The sequence below is a fragment of the Schistocerca serialis genome, chromosome 1 (assembly GCF_023864345.2).
Source record: "Schistocerca serialis cubense isolate TAMUIC-IGC-003099 chromosome 1, iqSchSeri2.2, whole genome shotgun sequence".
Classification (NCBI taxonomy): Eukaryota; Metazoa; Arthropoda; class Insecta; order Orthoptera; family Acrididae; genus Schistocerca; species Schistocerca serialis.
This window is the reverse complement of record NC_064638.1, coordinates 1121960102-1121979587: the sequence shown is the minus strand read 5'-3', so window position 1 is coordinate 1121979587 and position 19486 is coordinate 1121960102. Positions and strand designations below refer to the sequence as shown.

Genomic DNA, 19486 nt, shown 5'->3' with positions numbered 1-19486 from the left:
TGTTTACATCTGGTTTCAGCCAACTTTCTGTCCCTTGTACTATGTGGGCATTGTGACCATTTATTAATGAGAGCAGTTCTGGGACCTTTCTATAGACGCTCCTGCAGTTTATTATTAGCAGACTAATATTGTTATTCCCTGTTGCATTTTGCCTACTCCTAGCTTGCTGCATGAGAGTGGTTTGCTGACCACACGCCCCTCCTATCCGCGTCCTCAACTGAGGATGACACAGCGGTCGGATGGTCCCGATGGGCCACTTGTGGCCTGAAGACAGAGTGCTACCTTGCTGCGTCTCAGGAGGCGTCTTGTCGGGCCTAGGGAGAGAATTCTCTAACCTAAAAAAGCCACATGTGCACTCCACACATACTCCGCTACCCTTGTAGCCGCTTCCTGTGTGTAGTGCACGCCTGACCTATTCAGGGGGACCCTACATTTCTCCATTCAATAGCGGAGGTCGAGAAATTTGCACCCTAGATCTCCGCAGAATCGTCTGAGCCTCTGGTTTAAGCCTTCCACTTGGCTCGAAACCAGAGGACCGCGATCGGTTCTGGGAATGATACTACAAATAGTTAGCTCAGATTCTACCCTGCAAGCGAGGCTTTCCACCTTCAGCAACTCCACCAACTGCCTGTATGAACTGATGATGACCTCTGAACCCAGATGGCAGTAGTCATTGGTACCGACATGAGCAACAATTTGCAGTCAGGTGTACCCAGTGCTCTCTATCGCCGCCGGCAGGGCCTCCTCCACATCTTGGATGAGACCCCCCGGCAAGCAGACAGACTGAACATTGGCCTTCTTCCCTGACCTTTCCGCTATTTCCCTAAGGGGCTCCATCACCTGCCTAACGGAGCTCCCAATCACTAATAAACCCCTCCCCCTACACTATTATGAGTTTATGTGTGCCATGCATTAATTAAATGTGGATGACTGATTGCTTATTCTTATGTTGTATTCATATTGGGTCTCCAGCCAGAACATCTCATCATCTGGACACAATATGTCGGTAGTCCACCTGGCCACCATCTTCAGGGGAGTAGGCCATCACATCATCTCAACAGAAGTGAAATCAAACACGCCGCAGTGGCTCCTTTATACATCGACCATGGGTCCACCACACATGCACAAAAATTGCTGCCCTCTAGCAACAGGCACAATAGTGCACCAGTGGTTAAAGCTCGTGAAAATGATAAATCAATATCAAACACTATTGACAGTTTTTGAAGACTGAGACAATGAGCATTGTTTCTTAATTTCAAACAGAACAGGTTTCTGACTCTTACTTAAAGGATACTCCTTATCTTTGTTTATAATATTGTCAGATAGCCAGATTTCAGTGGCTTCTTTCACTACACAGTCCCAATGCTGCGACACAGGGGCAACCACTTGTGTCTCATCGTACAACATTTTATGTCCTTCCATAAGACAATGTTCCACCACTGCAGATTTTTCTGGCTGAAATAAATGTGTGTAGTGATGATGCTCCATGCAATGATCCTGGAGCATACGAATTGTTTGTCTAATATGGACTTTCCCGCAATGGTAGGGAATCTTGTGGACTCCGGGCTTTCTCAAACCTAATCATCCTTGACTGAGCCTAATAGGGCTCTGGTCTTAGCTGGTAGACAGAATAAACTTTTAATATTAAATTTCTTTAAAACTCTATGTATTTTTGAAGATATACTCCCCACAAAAAAAGGTAGGGGGTCCATTATCGCCCATAGTCACCAGTTTGTTTACAGAAGATTTTGATGACATGGTGCTGAAGATCTCATTCTTAAAACCAACTTGCTTCTGGAGATACATCAATGATACATTTGTAGTATGGCCACATGTGAGGGATTCTCTACATTGTTTCTTAGATCATTTTAATATCCTGCATCCCAATATTAAGTCCACAATGGAAGTTGAAAAGGATGGAACGCTTCTATTTTTAGATGTCTTGGCCTATGGGAGGAATGATGGGACATCAGGACATAGTGTTTATCATAAGCCCATGTATATGGACTAATATCTTCATGCATCAAGTTTTCATCCACCGTACTAATGCAGCGGGGTCCTATGTACATTGGTAAAAAGAACTTATACCATCTCAGATGCAGATAGTTTGACACAAGAACTGGACTGTCTAAAAGCTGTGATCAAGCAGAATGGTTACACTGACAATCAGATCCATCATGCTCTAAGATTTTACCTTTGCAGGAACCAATGGAAGATACAAGCAAATTGGTGGCTTTCCTACCTTTTGTGGAGAGCATATGTTGAAAAATAGGTAGAATTTTAAAGAAATTTAATGTTAAAAGTGTATTCCATCCGCTAGCTAAGATCAGAGCCCTGTTAGGCTCAGTCAAGGCTGATTTCGGTTTCACAAAGCCCAGAGTCTACAAGATTCCCTGCCATTGCAGGAAAGTCTATATTGGACAAACAATTTGTACAGTTCAGGATGGTTGCGTGGAGCATCATCACCATACGTGCTTATTTCAGCCAAAAAAATCTGCAGTGGTGGAACATTGTCTTACAGAAGGACATAAAATATTGTACTATGAGACACAAGTGGTTGCCCCTGCATCACGGTATTGTAACTGTGTAGTGAAAGAAGCCATTGAAATATGGCTATCTGACAATGTTATAAACAGAGATAAGGGGTATCCTTTAAGTAAGAGTTGGAACCCTGTTCTGTTTGACATTAAGAAACAATGGTCCTTGTCTTGGTCTTCAAAAACTGTCAGTAGTGTTTGATATTAATTTATCATTCCAGTGAGCTTTCACCACAGGTGTGCTGTTGTGTTTGTTGCTAGAGCGCAGGTATTTTTGTGCATGCGTGATGGACCCACGGTCAGTGTATAAAGGAGCTGCTGTGGCATGTTTGATTTCTGTTCCAGTGAGATGGTGTGATGGCCTACTCACCTGAAGATGGGGCCAAGTGGACCACTGAAATATTGTGTCCCGAACACGAGATGTTCCAGCTGGAGATCCAAAATGAATTCAAAGAATTATTACACTGGAAAAATTCATGGAGCCACATGCTTATTCTTATGTTTATTTTTATACTCTATATTTGCATCCATATTACACAAGCCACCTTATGATATGTGGTTGGGGGGGGAGGGGGTACTTTTTATACCACTTTCACTTTCCCTATTTCTTTGTTCCAATCACAGATGGTGTGTGGGAAGACTGATTGCTGGTAAGCCTCTGTGTGGACTCGAATCTCTGTAATTGTTTACCAACTTCCAGTTCCTAATTTTCTAAATCATCCCCCCCAGCATCACATTCCCTAATTCAATCGCACATCTTTATTCTTGTTTTATTTATGTCTCTTTTTATAACCTCCTTTCAAGACAACTACTCATTCAATTCAATTCACCTTATATTTGCCATTTCTGACAAAATTCTTGTTACATCAGCAAACAGTGAAGTTTTTATTTCATCTCCCATAATATGTATTCATTTTTTCAAATTTCTCTTTTGTCTTCTTTACTGCATTGTGAATTCAACTAACTGAATAACAAAACTGTCTCACTCCTTTCTCAATTAATGCCGACCTTCCAAGTCATGTGACTCTTAGAATTGCAATCTGCTTTCTGTACAAGATTCAGACAACCTTTTGTTGCTCTTATGGGATACAGGAATACGGATAACTGTATACACAACAAACTGTTCCCATAAATGTTTATACATACATATATTTCAGCACAAAGAAAGATACACATGTACACTGTACAAGGTACAAAGGCTGACTGAAACATTAACATGGCAGCTCATCAGAGCAGTTAGAGTCCAAAGATTATGCTCATGCTTTATGTAGTTGATGTGACCTATTGACACCACACAGAGCACCCCCCCCCCCCTCCCCACCCCCCACACGCAGTACGGAGTACGGCCTGTGAGGCCTGAGGGGAGGTCGTGTGGGCGTCGGTGTCAAAGTGAGTAGTGCGAGGTGGCAGGCGCACAACTGGAAGCTCCATCTCAGTCAGGGTGGCGTACAAAGGCGCGGTGATGGGCTGCAGGTCCACATCATAATCAGACAGCCAGCAGGGTTGGATGATGCATCGGCCGGCCTGGGAGTAGAGGTGTGGGGAGGGGTGCAGCATGCGAGCATGCCTGCCCCTAATGCAGATCGAGCTGCCTAAGAGATGAAAGCACGAACTCTTGATGGATTGCACACTTGGGGGAGGGACAGGCTATGCACTATCTTGACGTCTAGTTCCTTGTTGAGTGTCGAGTCTGCAATGTCTGTAAGGAGCACGAGCACACTGTTGTCGAAAACGACAATCGACAAGTTGTTGTTGCGATTAGGTGGTACATTGCAGCACAAGTTGAAAGTCGGGGGCAAGTATCTCCAGTAGATGAAACGTCATCAAAACCTGTGCATGGGGTTGATGATGACAAGCTTGGGAAACCCATGAACTGCGGTCACGAATCATCAGAAGGAGAAGGCCCTACCATGGGATGAGCTAACTCATTATCGGGCTGGTAGGCGGGTGTAGCCGTGCATGTCTAAAGTGAGTGCACATTCTACTAATAAAGTCTGGGGAGGTGGGGAAATCCTCGGGTGGTTGAGGCAGGATAAGTTCCCCAGGTAAAACCTGGTTCTCCCTGAAAACGAATTTGGAGATGGTTCCATGTAAGTCAGGTGTAAAGGTCGAATGGAGACCGAATAACACCCAAGGAAGTGCCTCAGACCAGAGGCAATCATGGCACCTGAGTGCTGTTTTAAGGCTGCAGTGTCATCGTTCCACTAAACGGTTGCCTTGCGGGTGGTAGGCTGTCTGCAAACTTTTTTAATACCGCAAAGCTTACATAGAATTGTGAAAAGTGCAGACTGGACTTGTCGACCCTGGTCGGTGGGGATGGTAGATGGGCAACTGAACCTAGCATTCCACGATGAGACGAATCCCTTGGCAACGGTTTCTGCTGTGATGTTGGGTAAAGGAACAGCTTCCACCCAATGAGACGTAGTCAATTTTGAAGAGTGTATATCTGTGGGCCTCTGACAGTGGCAGAGGGTCGATAAGGTCGATATGTACATGACAAAAACGTCCTTGCAGAATGTCAAACTTGCCAAGGGGGGGAGAGGTGTGGCGTCCGATTTTGTTGCATTGGCAGGAAATGCAGCTGCGTGCCCAGGTTTGACAGTCCTGCTTAACATTTTTCCAAACAAAATGCTCGGTGACGAGGCATGTATTGGTGCAGATGCCAGGGTGGGCGATATTATGTAAGGTGTCGAAGGCTTGTCAGTGGGAGGGAGCAATGGCCACAGAGTGCAGGTAGATGAGTCACACCACACTTCATCCGAAACGCCAGGGAACTTGGCTTTGGTAAACACAAGCAATGTCGGAGGATACGTGAGGAGAGCTTGAGATTTCTCATCAGAGGCCGGGAGAGTGGTGAGGTCAGATAAATCGATGATGTATGACACAGTATTGATCCGCGAAAAGAAATCAGCGGGGATATTTTCTGTGCCTTTGATGTAGCGTGCGTCCGTAGTAAATTGAGAGACCAGGCCGAAGTGTTGGAAACGCCAAGGGGGTGGGTCCTCAGGAGGGTTGTAGAAGGCATCTGCCAGTGGTTTATGGTCAGTGAGGATGAAGAAAGAATGGTCCTCAATGTCAGGGTGAAAGTGTTTGACGGCTTTATAAACTGCCAGAAGTTCTCTATCAAAAGGGGAATATTTCTTCTGTGCTGTAGACAGTTTTGTGGAGAAGAAATGAAGGGGTGAATCTGGGCCACACACAACTTAATGGGGTTGAGGCATCTAACCTTGTGCCTAATAGGAGGGCCGGCAGTAGTAATTATCTTGTGTGTCATTCCATCAGTGACGGAAGAGACTGAGAACTGCACACGAGGCTGAGTAATGTCCTGACATGAAGTTTTGGGATGAGTGGGGCGCAATGAGACATAGCCGTTAGCACGAGTGGGAAAAGGCAGCGTGAAAGTCACATGCCTATAACATGAGTGCGGTGTGTGCTTGTTTGGAGAGGTCAGCTGTGCGTAGCAAGGAGCGAATCGGGGCACGCAGCGACTGTCTGTTGTTAGCTTTGCGTTTGGTAACTGGTGCGGGCGAGAGAGGTATTGGCGTCATGCGGGGAACAGCGATGGCTGCCGAATCACGTGGTTGGTGCATGAGAGAGGGGGGATGTTTACCAACATGCGGGGCAGCTGCTTGCATGGTGGGCATGCTCGCATTGTGCACCAACTGTCATTAGAAGAACTGTTTGAAACACACCGCACTGCACGTAGCGGGCATGTTGCAGGTGCAGAGATCACTGAAAGCAAATCATCACATGCAATGAATGTTTTTGAACTAACCTGAAGAGTGTCCATGCTGGTGTCTGCTGATGAAAGTCAATCAGGTGAAGGAACTGTGTATTGCAGTTGCAGCAGCAAGGTACGAGCTGCGGTGAGCTCGTCGAAAGTGTGAGCAATGCATTGTTTCAACTCATCGTTTTGCCGAAGGAGTTGTGCCACTGTGTCATACTGTGACAGTAAATTAGTGACACAGGTCACAATTTTGTCTGCGTGGGTGGAGCACTCATGAACCAAATCACATGTCGCGACAGAAACGGAATGATGAGCATAAATGCCTGAGCAAGGTATCTGAGTGTCAGAAGGGTGGTGTAGCACTGAACCTTTGACTATGTTCGGGGAGAGTTAGTAATGGGACAAGAAATCTATACCGGGAATTGGTTCGTGAATGTCAGTGATGTAAAAAGTCAATGGGAAATGTAGAGAAGGAGATAAGATGCACCATAACTTCAGCAGAGCCGACAGTTTGTAATGTTGCTTCGTTGGCAGTGCGTAGAAGCAACTTCGTTGGTGAAAAAACAGGAGGAGCCAACAATGTAGGTACGATGGACGCGTCAGCACCTGTATCGACTAGGAAAACAAGTTGGAATGAAATGCCAGTCAAAAATAAATGACCGCTCAGCCAAGAGGACGAGTGGACGGAGTGCAATGTTTGAGTATGCTTGTGAAGTTCCCCACAGGACTTGACGTCTTTTAGATCCTGAGGTCAGCGTTTGGATGCTGGCAAGGTAATCTGCAGTTCTTGGCCTCATCCCCGAAAATCTTGTGGCACCAACAGTATGGATTAGCCGGATGTGGAGGTGACGGTGATTGTGACAGTGGAGAAGGATTCTCCTCGTTGTCTGTTCCAGAATGTAAACCGAGACGTATGGTGCATGTGCAATTCTTGAGTGCTTGGAAAGAGGAGAGAGCAAACGAGTGCTGGCCGGTGGTGTAGATGGTGTGGAGGTGGAACAAGCCCTGCCTCTGCCTGCAGATGGCCGGTAAACAGGCGGTGTAGTGCCAACCAGTGGTGAGAGGTGTGCTGGTTGCTTTTGTCGCAGTAGTGCAAACAGCTGATTTGTGATGCGAAGGCGAGAGCCTATAGACTCGAAGGAGTGTGGTAGCAGGTGTATATGCAGGTCGATAGGTAACTTGGCAGACCATACCACGCACAGGGTAACGTCCAGCATCATGTGTTCACTCACAAGTAGCCGAAGGCAGCGCCAGAATTGTGACAGGGTGTGGTCCCCCAGGTATTCCTTGTACAGAATCTTGATTATTAATTCCTGTGGCGAGTGGGCAAGTCGGTCCAATATTGTCTTCTTGGCAAACTTGTATTTTGGCGGTGGCAGTGGCGAAAGGAGGAGGTCACAAATTAAATCTGAGTGGTCATGGAGATGCATGACGGGACATAGAAATTTAGTTTTCATCGGTAACCTGATGTAACTCAAAAAAGTGCTCCACAAGTGCAAACCATGAAACGAGGTTGTCCTCTTATAAAGGAGGTAACTTCGGCAGACAGCCGGTGGGAGGGGGGGGGGGGGGCTGTTGTCCCCTGTCCCATGGTATGATAGGCTGTCCTGTAACCCGCCACTACTGGCGTGGGCATGTTACTAGCAAACATGTCCCGAACAATGGCCGGTTGCAATGTTGCTGATGAGTAACATAAGCATGACGCGGCAGGCATAAGTACGATGCAGCAGGCACGGTCGGTACCTTGGGAATGAACAGATGAGCAGCGTGTGAGGTAAGCCCATAAACTGGACCGGAGGTTAAAGGCACAGTACATAAATTGTCCAACCTCGGAAATAACATGGAAGGCCTGCGTGGCAGGCGCAGATGGTACTGCGGAAGGAGCAAGCGGCTGTATGGTCAGAATTGGGGCCCTTGTGAGTGAAGGGGGGGGGGGGGGGGGGGGGGGGTAGGGGGGGGAGGTTTGCTACATGGTATGTCAACAGTGAGAGTTTTCTGTGCACATCGGAAATGCAACCTGTGTGGTAGCATCATAAGTCACTGGTGAAACCTGCTGGCAGTCACATTGTCATGGTACATCGTTCCTGGATGGCGAAGCCGTGTTGGGTGTGCTCGAACCCACATGGTCAAGAAACTGGACGAGAGATCTGGTGGTTGAGTCAGGCGAACTTGATGTATAAAAATGTCCGTTATTAAATTGTGAGGAAGGCATAACTGGCGTAGCTTGACAGTAGTTGACCGTCTGTGCGTTTTGCACGAACAGCGGCGTTGCACACGGCACTACTGTATCCAACTTTGTGGCGTGTAGAGGATCAAAGCATGTGTGCAAATTTAGGTCCCTGTGAACACTACATGAGTGATCGAACGTTACACAATTCTGGAAATCGTCCACATCACCTTTCACATGTTGGTGTGTACAGTCCAGTGGCACAAAACCTGAGTCCATTGTTTGAGGTAATGGCGTAACACTCGGCCATTGTAGAGCAGCAAAGTTTGAGGTAACTTTGTTGGAGATTGCGAATCACTGTCCATTAGCAGTGAAACAACCATTGGCAGGGGATTGGAGAGGCCTGGTAGTAGTACCTGAGCCTCCAAATCCTCATATAAAACGTTGGGTGAGGCAGTCATGGCATCAAACATAAAACCTGTTGATTCCACACAGCCAGAGCAGAAGTCGCAGAAGATGTGGAAACTTCGGGGTCACCAATATGGGAAATGGGAATACGTATAACTGTATACGCAACAAACTGTTCCCATAAATGTTTATACTTACATACATTTCAGCACAAATGAATTTCAAAGACTCTATTTAGTTCAATATTGTCAAAAGCTTTTTTCTAAAATTACAAATGCTATGAGTCTGAGTTTGCCTTTCTTCAACCTTTGTTTAAATTTCAATAAAAGGAATAGGGTTGTTGGTTCCTGCATTTCTCCACAATCTGCATTTAAACATTCAGGCAGTTTTTTTCTGGTAAAGGTTAGGTTGGTGTTAAGTGGTGAGTAATAATGTTTGAGAAGATAGTCTACAGGTCACACAAAAACTTAATTTACAATGTAAATGATGTCTTGTATTATTTTACTAAGACCGCATTTTTCTCATTATTTTGGGATATCTTACAAACCCAAAACAGCACATAAACATTTACCAAGTTAAAGAAATAGAAAGAGGTTTTACATTCTGTCAGTGCTAGGGTCATTAAAAACTTTGAACAGATTATATTGCACACTACTTAAATGTAGCCCCAGTATGTGCTCTTGTTGTATCAATTACAGGAAAATTTTTTGAAATGAATCTACAGGCAATAAATCAACAACTAGAAACAAAATATGCTGATAAACATTGATTAGAAGTTAACTGTGATATTTCAATATTCTTAACAATACTACATGTACAAATTTGTAACTAGATGAACCTATTGTTTCTAGAATTAATTTTTTTCATACTTTGTGTTACACTGTAAACAGATACTGGAGCACCTGATTTCAATGGGAATGGACCTTTTAGACTGCTGGTGGGACCCTGAACACAAGACAACTCTGCTACATGTTGCAGCTGAAACCAGTGTGGAAATGTTGAAGCAGGTATTGAATGTGGGAAAAAGTGTAGACACCTTTGATAATGAAGGGTACTCTGCCTTTCATCGTGCAGTTCTGTCTGGAAATTGTGCGATCATCAAATATTTTTTAGAAGAGATACAAACTCCTGTGGATGAAAGAGATGCAAAGGGGAGGACATCCCTCATTCTAGTGGCTGCAAGTGACAATTGGCACCTAATGAACTCAGCAGTTCCAGACATTTTGCTTCATGCAGGTGCTGATGCTAGTGCACAAGACAATGAAAATATAACTGCTTATGATCTGGCACTTCAGAGCAGGAATCAAAAATATGCAGATCTTTTAGAAATGGCACAACATCTTTGTTAATTTCACTGAACAGTGTAAAGCTGGTGGTGCATAATTGCATCTACGTAATGTTTATGTGACTTCTTAACAAGTGGCTAATGGCTTCATATTGACAGGGTACTTAGAGACTTGTTACACAGTACAAAGCGCACATTTCAAGTTTACAAGATATCAAAAATGAAGTCTTCAGTCTAATATAATTGATTTCTATTGTCTATAAATGATAAAAAATTAGTAGTATGGGAGCCAAAACAAACCATTTTCTCCAGATGCACCTTTGTTCATTGGACACTACCAGTAATACAAATGAAGCCAAGATTTTTCTTTTCTATTAAAACTAATCCAATGGATTAAAATCATCCAAAATCATAAATTTGGTATTTGCACCATGCCCTTGTACTGCTGGCCGGGGTGGCCGAGCGGTTCTAGGTGCTACAGTCTGGAACCGTGCAACTGCTACAGTCGCAGGTTCGAATCCTGCCTCGGGCATGGATGTGTGTGATGTCCTTAGATTAGTTAGGTTTAAGTAGTTCTAAGTTCTAGGGGACTGGTGACCTCAGAAGTTAAGTCCCATAGTGCTCAGAGCCATTTTGAACCCTTGTACCCAGAGAATTAACTTATTATCAGATCTATGCTTGATTCCTCTGTGTGTGATTAAAATATTTCATTAAGTCATAACGTTTTATAAACAAACTCATCTTATGGAGGCACTCCTTCCAAATTCATAAAAGTCTGAGTAGTCTACATCTACGTCTCTGTGAGTACTCTGCCAATCACAATAAAGTGCCTGCTAGAGGGTTCAATAAACTACCTTCAAGCTGTCTCTCTACTTTTACAGTTTTGAACGGCACACAGGAAAAATGAGCACTTAAATTTTTTTGTGCAAGCCCTGATTTCTCTTATTTTATTGTGATAAACATTTCTCCTTATGTAGGTGGGTGCCAACAGAATGTTTTCACAATTGGAGAAGAAAACTGGTGATTGAAATTTCATGAGAAGATCCCGTTGCAAAGAAAAACACCTATGTTTTAATGATTTTCACTCCAATTCACATATCATGTCTGTGGCACTATCTCCCCTACTTCACGAAAATACAAAACGAGCTGCCCTTCTTCATACTTTTTCAATGTCACCCATCAGTCCCATCTGATGCAGACCCCACACTGCACAGCAATACTCCAGAATATGGTGGACAAGTATGGTGTAAGCAGTCTCTTCAGTAGACCTGTTGCACCTTCTAAGTGTTTTGCCAATGAATCGCAGTCTTTGGTTGGCTCTACGCACAACATTACCTACGTGATCGTTCCAATTTAGGGTGGTTGTAATTGTAATCCCTAAGTATTTAGTTGAATTTACAGCATTTAGATTTGTGTGCCTTACCGCGTAATCGAAATTTTGCGGATTTCTTTTAGTGCTCATGTGAATAACTTCACATTTTTCTTTATTCAGTGTCAATTGCCGCTTTTTGCACCATACAGATAGTTAGTTAGTTAGTTGGTTGTGTTCCATTGATCAGTCTCACAGTACGGTAGAAGTTATGATGTGGAACATGTCAAGTGCACAAGAAATGCACATATGAAACAAATTTTTTTAATATATATGTATATATTACAATACAGAGTTAAAGATTAATATTTCTATTATTTACCCCATTCCCTTAAATGGCACAAAATGCATATACTATATTTATAGATTTATTTATTTCTATTCAAGAATCCATCTATGGTGTAGAAGGAGTTGTCAGGGAGATATGATTTCAATTTATTTTTGAAGCTATTACTGCTGCCTATCAGACACCTTATTTCATCTCGTAATTTGTCGAACATTTTTATAGCAGCATATTTTACCCCTTTCTGTGCCAAAGATAGGTTGAGCAAAGGATAGTGTAAGTCTTCCTTTTGGGGGACCGGCAGATATTATTTCTGTTTACTCGATGACTTTCTGTCTATTGCTACAAACTGTGACCTTTCTGACAGGAAATCATGAATCCAGTCACACAACTGAGGCTATATTCGATAGGCATACAGTTTGGTTAGAAGATGCTTGTGAGAAATGGTGTCAAAAGCCTTCTGGAAATCTAAAAATATGGAATCAATTTGACAGCCCTTGTCAACAGCACTCATTACTTCATGGGTAAAAAGAGCCAGTTGTGTTTCACAAGAATGATATTTTCTGAATCCGTGCTCACTATGTGTCAATAAATCATTTTCTTCGAGGTACTTCATAATGTTTGAATATAGTATATGTTCCAAAACCCTACTGCAAATTGATGTAAGTGATATTGGTCTGTAATTTAATGGCTTACTCCTACCTCCCTTTTTGGGTATTGGTGTGACTTGAGTAATTTTCCAGTCTTTAGGTAAGGATCTTTCTGTTAGCGATCAGTTGTATATAATTGCTAAATATGGAGCTATTGTATCAGTTTACTCTGAGAGGAACATGACTAGTATACAATCTGGACTGGAAGCCTTGCTTTTATTAAGTGATTTAAGCTGCTTTGTGACACTGAGGATATCTGTTTCTACATTTCTCATCTTGGCAGTTGTTCTTGATTGGAAGTCAAGAATATTTGCTTTGTCTTCTTTGGTGAAGGAGTTTTGGAAAATCATGTTTAATAACTCTGCTTTAGTGGCACTGTTATCAATGACTTCACAGTTGTTATCATGCAGTGAAGGTAATGATTTCATTTTTCCACTGGTGTGCTTTATGTATGACCCGAATCTCTTTGGGTATTCTGCCAGATTTTGAGACAGAGTTTCATTGTGGAAATTATTGAAAGCATTTCATATTGAAATATGCACTATATTTCGAACTTCTGCAAAACTTTGTCAGTCTTGGGGATTTTGTGTTCTTTTAAATTTGGCATGCTTTTTTTCTGCTTCTGCAACAGTGAACTGACCTGTTTTGTGTACCATGGGGGACCAGTACCATCACTTATTAATTTATGTGGCATATATCTCTCAATTGCTGTTGACACTATCTCTTTGAAATCATTCGACAACTTTTCTACGCTTACATGATCAGATTGGAAGGAGTGCAGACTGTCTCTTAAAAAGGCATTAAGAGCATTTTTATCAACTTTTTTAAATAGATATACTTTGTGTTTTTTTTATGGTTGTAGAAGTTATGGTATTCAGTAGTCTATTTATCATAATAAATAACAGTAATGCTAACCTAGCTGTGATCATTGATAATGTCAGTCATATCCAGTGAGACAAGCTCATTCTTCAAGCAATCACTTACATTTTGTAACTGGACCTGGCATATTACAGCTACATCTAACATCATAAATTAACTTATAAATAATTAGACACCACCTGCATTTGTGATAAATTGCCTTGAGTGACATTGCAGAAGGAAAAAAATGGTGTAGACATACTTTTCTGAGACAGTGCTATCCACAGATCACAAGATACTTCAGCACCAATTGAGTGCATTTTGAATGGAGTTCTGGAGTAATATTCTTTCAAAATCTGATGAAATCTCAATGTGATCTTTATCCCAATGCATTACAATTTTTATAACATGGGAACACGTTTTTGGTTGACATTTATTTCCAAAACATTCTTCTTACATGAATCTTTTTAAAAAGTATTAAAATATCCAGTCTATCATTTGTTTCCTTTTGTCTCTTAGGTGGCTTAATAGTGACTCATATTTTGACAAGGGTATTTGAAATTGTCCCCGTGGTGATCTACATTCTATAACAGTTATAAATAACATTTCCGGTTGCTGCAGTTCACAAGCACAGACTTACAATTCTTGATCTAAGTAGAAATTACTGCCATTTTTAGATCTGAACTTGATTTAATTTTTTACATACATGATAATCAAAAATCAAAAATTTTTATTCACCATCAATCACTTTACAATGAAATAGGCTTTGTCATTATAATATAATACAGGATGTAGTAATACATGTGGGGATATAATAATACAATAAACTAGTATCAATTAACTATAGTATACATATTAAGCACTGCAGTAATAAAATACACAATAGGAAAATTACTAAAAGCTAGTGTCAATAAGTTATAGTATACTATGGAATGGTACAAAACCCGTGCAATAATAACTGGTTACAGCATACAAGACATAATTATACAAAATATAAGTACATACAAGGTGTACAACTTTACTTCCACAATTTTTTCCCCAACATTTGAGGCTTTAACGAAAGAAATTGGTTACATGTGTATCAGCCAAAGTATTTTCCATCACTGGCCACTACTTTCTCCCATATTTCAGGCAATGTACGAATCCCACATGAAAAAATTGTTCATCTTTTGAAGTGATCCACAATTCAATCCAATTTGTGACTTCTTCATGAGATGGGAAGTGTTGGTCACCCAGGCCATGCACCACTGATCTAAACATGTGATAGTCAGAGGGAGCACAATGTCTGGAGAACACTGCAGGTGGGGTAGGACTTCTCATTTTAATGAGCGTTGTCGTGCTGCAAAATCACTTTATTGTGCCTCTCGCTGTATTGCAGCTGTTTGCCTCTTAATACTCTGCTGAAATCCATTACTTGCATTCGATAATGAGCACCTGTGATTGTCTCACTTGGTTTTAACACCTCATAGTATGTGACACCGAGCTGGTCACACCAAATGCAGAGCATGATCTTGGAGCCGTGAATATTTGGTTTGGCCGTCAACGTGGAAGCATGGCTGGGATATCCCCATGATTTTTTGTGTTTAGGGTTATCATAATGAACCCATTTTTCGTCCCTGGTCACAATGCTATGCAGAAATCCCTTCCGTTTTTGCCTCTGAAGCAACTGTTGAAAAACACATGAACGCCGTTCAATGTCTCTTGGTTTCAGCTAACATGGGACCCAAGTTCTTCTTTCTGAATCATGCCCATAGCCTTGAGATGTTTTGAAATGGCTTGCTGTGTCACTTCCACTAATCATGCCAATACTTCTTGAGTTTGATGCGAGTCTTCACTCAGCAATGTCTCCAATTCTGCATCTTGAAAAAATTCTCTCCTCCACCACTATGCTGGTCTATGACGTTAAAATCACTGTTCTTGAAGCGTTGAAACCACTCACAACATGTTCTTGCACTAACAGCATCCTTACCATATGTACCTGAGATCATTCGATGAGGCTCAGCCCCTGTTTTCTCCAGGCTGAAACAAAACAGTAACACCTCCCACAAATGACAAAAATTGGGTTAGTAAACTGACATTTTCAATCAAGAACAACTTTACGATGCAGACACAAATCGACTAATGTTTGAATGAGGTTATGTTGACTGAGGTCAAAGCTAACTGCCTGACATCTGTGATCTGTTTCTTTTGACTGCTACGTACCGATGTCGCCATCTATCGGCAAACATCGGAAACAAAGTTGTACACCTTGTAGTTATACAAAACATAAACACAGCACATAGCAATACAATAAACTATAGGAAAATTTGCTAAACACTAATATCCTCTTCAGGCATCTCAAGGAATTCTTGAATGTTTTAAAATGGGTGATCTGATAGCCAGCTGTACCACTTAATTTTAAAAAATTTTAGATCCTTAGACCAAAACTGGTAATTTGTTGAAAATTTTGACTGGGTTGACTTTGTGAGAATTTGCAGTTCTTGTTAACCCGTGCCTTGGTATACCTAATTAGCCTTAACTCTAGTGTTGTGTTCATGAGGCCCCCCCCCCCCCCCATTCCTGTTGGCCATTTTTTACTTCCAGTCAATTCAATTTCATTTTTAGATGTTTGTATTCCCTTTTGCCAGCTTGTTTCCCCTGTATTTTTCTATATGTTTCTCCACCTTTCAGCTTTCTCTTCTTTGCAAAGTACTGCTTCCACTCTGGACTCTTGATATTGAAGCAGTAGATTCTCTCTTTTCTACAGGCCTCTTTAATTTTCCTACAAGTGATATCTATCCTTCCCCCAATTATGCAGTGTTCTATTGACATGCATTTGTCCTCTAGCCATTCCTGTTGGCCATTTTGTACTTCCAGTCAAACTCATTTTTAGATGTTTGTAATCCCTTTTGCTAGCTTCATTTGCTGCATTTTTCTATTTCCTCCTTTCATGAATTAAATTCAATTTCTGCTGTGATATCCAAGGATTTCTACTAGGCCTTGACTTTTTACCTATTTGGTCCTCTGCTACTCTCATTATGCCATCTCTCAAAGCTACCCATTTGTATTCTACTGATTTCCTTTCTCCTGTTTCAGAAACTTATTGTTGCCAAATTCTCTATTTGAAACTCTCAGCAACGTCTAGCTCTTTCAACTCATCCTGGTCCAATCTCCTTAATTTTTTTTTTTTTGCAATTTCTTGAGTTTTAGCTATTGTTTATAAATTATGGTCAGATTCCATGTCTGCTTCTGGAAGTGTTTTCCAATTTAAAATCACTTCCAAAATTCTTATCTTACCATTATATAATCAATCTGAAACCTTCGAGTGTCTCCAGGTTTCTTTGACATATACAACTTTCTTTCATTATTCTCAAACAAGTGTTAGGGCTGATTAAATTATGCTATGTGCAAAATTCTACCAGGTGGCTTTTTTCTTTCTTTCATTCCTTTCCACCTGTCCATATTCTCCTACTAAATGTCTTTCTCTTTCTTTTGCTACTATTAAATTCTGGTCTCCCATCACAATTTAATTTTTTTCTCAAAATTATCTGAATTGTTTCTCTCATCTCATCATATACTCTTCAGTCTTCATCAACTGCAGATGTGGTTGGGTTATAACTTTTACTACTGTGGTGGGTATTGACTTCATGTCTATCTTGGCTATAATAATGCATTCACTATGCTGTACCCACATTCTGATTTTCATTCATTATTAGACCAACTCCAGCATTACCCCTATTTGATTTTTTTATTTGTAATTTTGTACTTACCTGACGAGAAGTCCTATTCACCCTACACCAAATTTCACTAATTCCCACAATATGACAACTCAGCCTATCAATTTCCTTTTCTAAATTTTCTTATCTGCCTATGCTGTTAAGATATATAACATTCCACACTCTGACCCATAGAACGTCAGTTTCCCCCTCCCCTTGTGATGACATCCTCCTGAGTAGTCCCCATCCAGATATTTGACTATTTTATCTTTAGAATATGATACTGAATACTTACCATGTGATTTAACCACACAGTAAAGCTTCATGCTCTCAGGAAACATAATGGCTGTAGTCACCCCTTGCTTTCAGCTGTTTGTAGTACCAGCACAGCAAGGCCAGATCAGTCAATCATCCAGACTGTTTCCATGCAACTACTGAACAGGCTGCTGCCACTCTTCAGGAAGCATATGTTTGTATGTCCTTTCCACAGATACCCCTCTATTGTGGTTGTACCTACAGTACGTCTATCTGTATTGTTGAAGCGTGCAAATCATACCACCTTGGCAAGATCCTTGGTTCATGGAGAGGAGGTTGCAGGGTTGCCCCTTATTTAATTTCAGTTCTTTTTAACCGAGTAAGAACTTTTCTGTTGAAAATATGCTTTACGTATTTCCTGGAGGAATTCATTCAAGATGATCCATAATTACTTTAGATAATGTGTTGTACTGCCTAAGTTCCTGGTCACCTACTTCATTTTTGGTTTGTAGTTCATGTTTTTTTCCTAGGTACAAGCAGTCACTGGTTCCTGTGATGCTAGATTTTGAAAATTGATTGAGTTGTTCTTTGTCACATCTTTGGTGGAAACACCTCCTGTGTGTAAATTGCACACAATAAATAGTTGTGTGAACTATAGATGCCGAGTTCTCATTGCAGTATAATGCAACATTAGGGTTACTTGAAGTCATCTGCTTTCAGGCCATTGAGGGTGGTTTCAGATTTGTTATAATTTTGCAACTTCGACTGAAGCTGATCGAAATGAGTGCTTTGAGAGAAGAATGAATGTGGCTGTTTTTATTACATGAAATAAGAAGAAACTTCTCACCGTCAGAGAAGTTCAAGATGTATATATTCTCTGTGCTTACTTGGCACTACTGTTATTGGAGAGATCGGATGGCAGATTTAGTATGTGAAGATTTTTTTTTTTTTTTCCTGCTCTGCTGCGCCCCTGAATCTTCTCTTAACAGTTATCCTTCTTCTCGCGCTAAACTCGTCGAAGGTGCACCAGGCTTAATTAATTTACAAGCCGAGAAATGAGGTCCGGAACGCAACAGTTAGCATCGCCCATCAGCGAAGAACAGAGACTCCAGTTAAGCTTGAGGCATTATATAGTCTGATGTCAAACGTGAGCACGCAATTATCTGATTTAAAGATCAGTCACAACACAACGAACACAAAACTGTCGAATCTAGAAATCAGCCACAACCTGACAAACACAAAATCGCCAAGCATGGAAATTAGGTTCCACACGGGTTTTCAAATGTAAACACGCACTTTTAAAATATGCACAAACATTTCGATCAACGCTTAAATAAACTCACTAATGAAATCGATCAAAAGATCGAAGACAAAGTCATCAAAACCGTCAATAGTGTATACAATGTATTGGCAAAAGACTTAGAAAAGAAATTGTCAGATCTTACAAACAGGAACAGGAACTGTCAGAAATCGTAGAAACACACAATCAAACACAAACGGTACAAAAAGATATACATGAAAACGTAGAGGCTATTCAATTAAATTTAACCAGAGTACAGTCCGTATGTGAAAAAACCCCTGACCAAGTTAATAAAGTTAACGAAGAAGTAGATCTTCTGAAACAGGAGACTCGGCGTATTAACATGGTCATTATCAAAATAAATGAAACTTTAGAAACCGGTAATGTAAATGAATCAATAACTGACCGGGAAACAAAACTTTTTGAAAAATTAGGTAATGAAATCAAAGTAGCCGAGGGCAGAATAGGTAAGGAAATTGCTGGTAGGCTGAATGTTTCAAATGATTTGGCTTTGTCAAGCAACAGGCTATTCGCTAAAAGCGGTGCCGCAACATGCAGTAGGCGTGCCACCTTGCATCTCGACGATTCTAGTCGATGATAGCCTGTTAAAACATAGACAGTTTCCAGTTTTCTCCACAGAATCCAGAAAAACTCATCCAGTCGTATTCGTAAGAGCACTTAAAAATGCCTTACCAAGATACTGGACTGAGGCACAGAAGATTAGATATATAGTAAGCTTCACACAAGGCGATGCACTTTTGTGTGCTACAGACAGACATAGCTGAACAGTGCGTCACCTAAGAACAATTTGAACGGGCGTTCTTGGAGAAATATTTGTCTATTGGGGTCCAAGAAAGACTGCGACGTGAGGTATTCAACCCACAACTATTCAACCTAAAAAATGGCAGGTTGAGAAAATATTTCGAAAAGTATTTGAATAAGACGCGCTATT

General features: G+C 41.3%; 1 protein-coding gene across 2 annotated transcripts in view; it reads left to right on the top strand.

Annotated features, from left to right (window-relative positions):
* LOC126416741 (serine/threonine-protein phosphatase 6 regulatory ankyrin repeat subunit A-like) overlaps nt 1-11799 on the top strand; it is a 716260-nt gene extending 704461 nt beyond the window's left edge. For both annotated transcript variants that reach the window (XM_050084586.1, XM_050084577.1), the window contains exon 17: nt 9730-11799. In XM_050084586.1, coding sequence (XP_049940543.1) covers nt 9730-10188 — 459 coding nt within the window. In that variant the 3' untranslated portion in view covers nt 10189-11799. The remainder of the gene's footprint in view (nt 1-9729) is intronic.
* Nucleotides 11800-19486: the final 7687 nt, after the last annotated feature.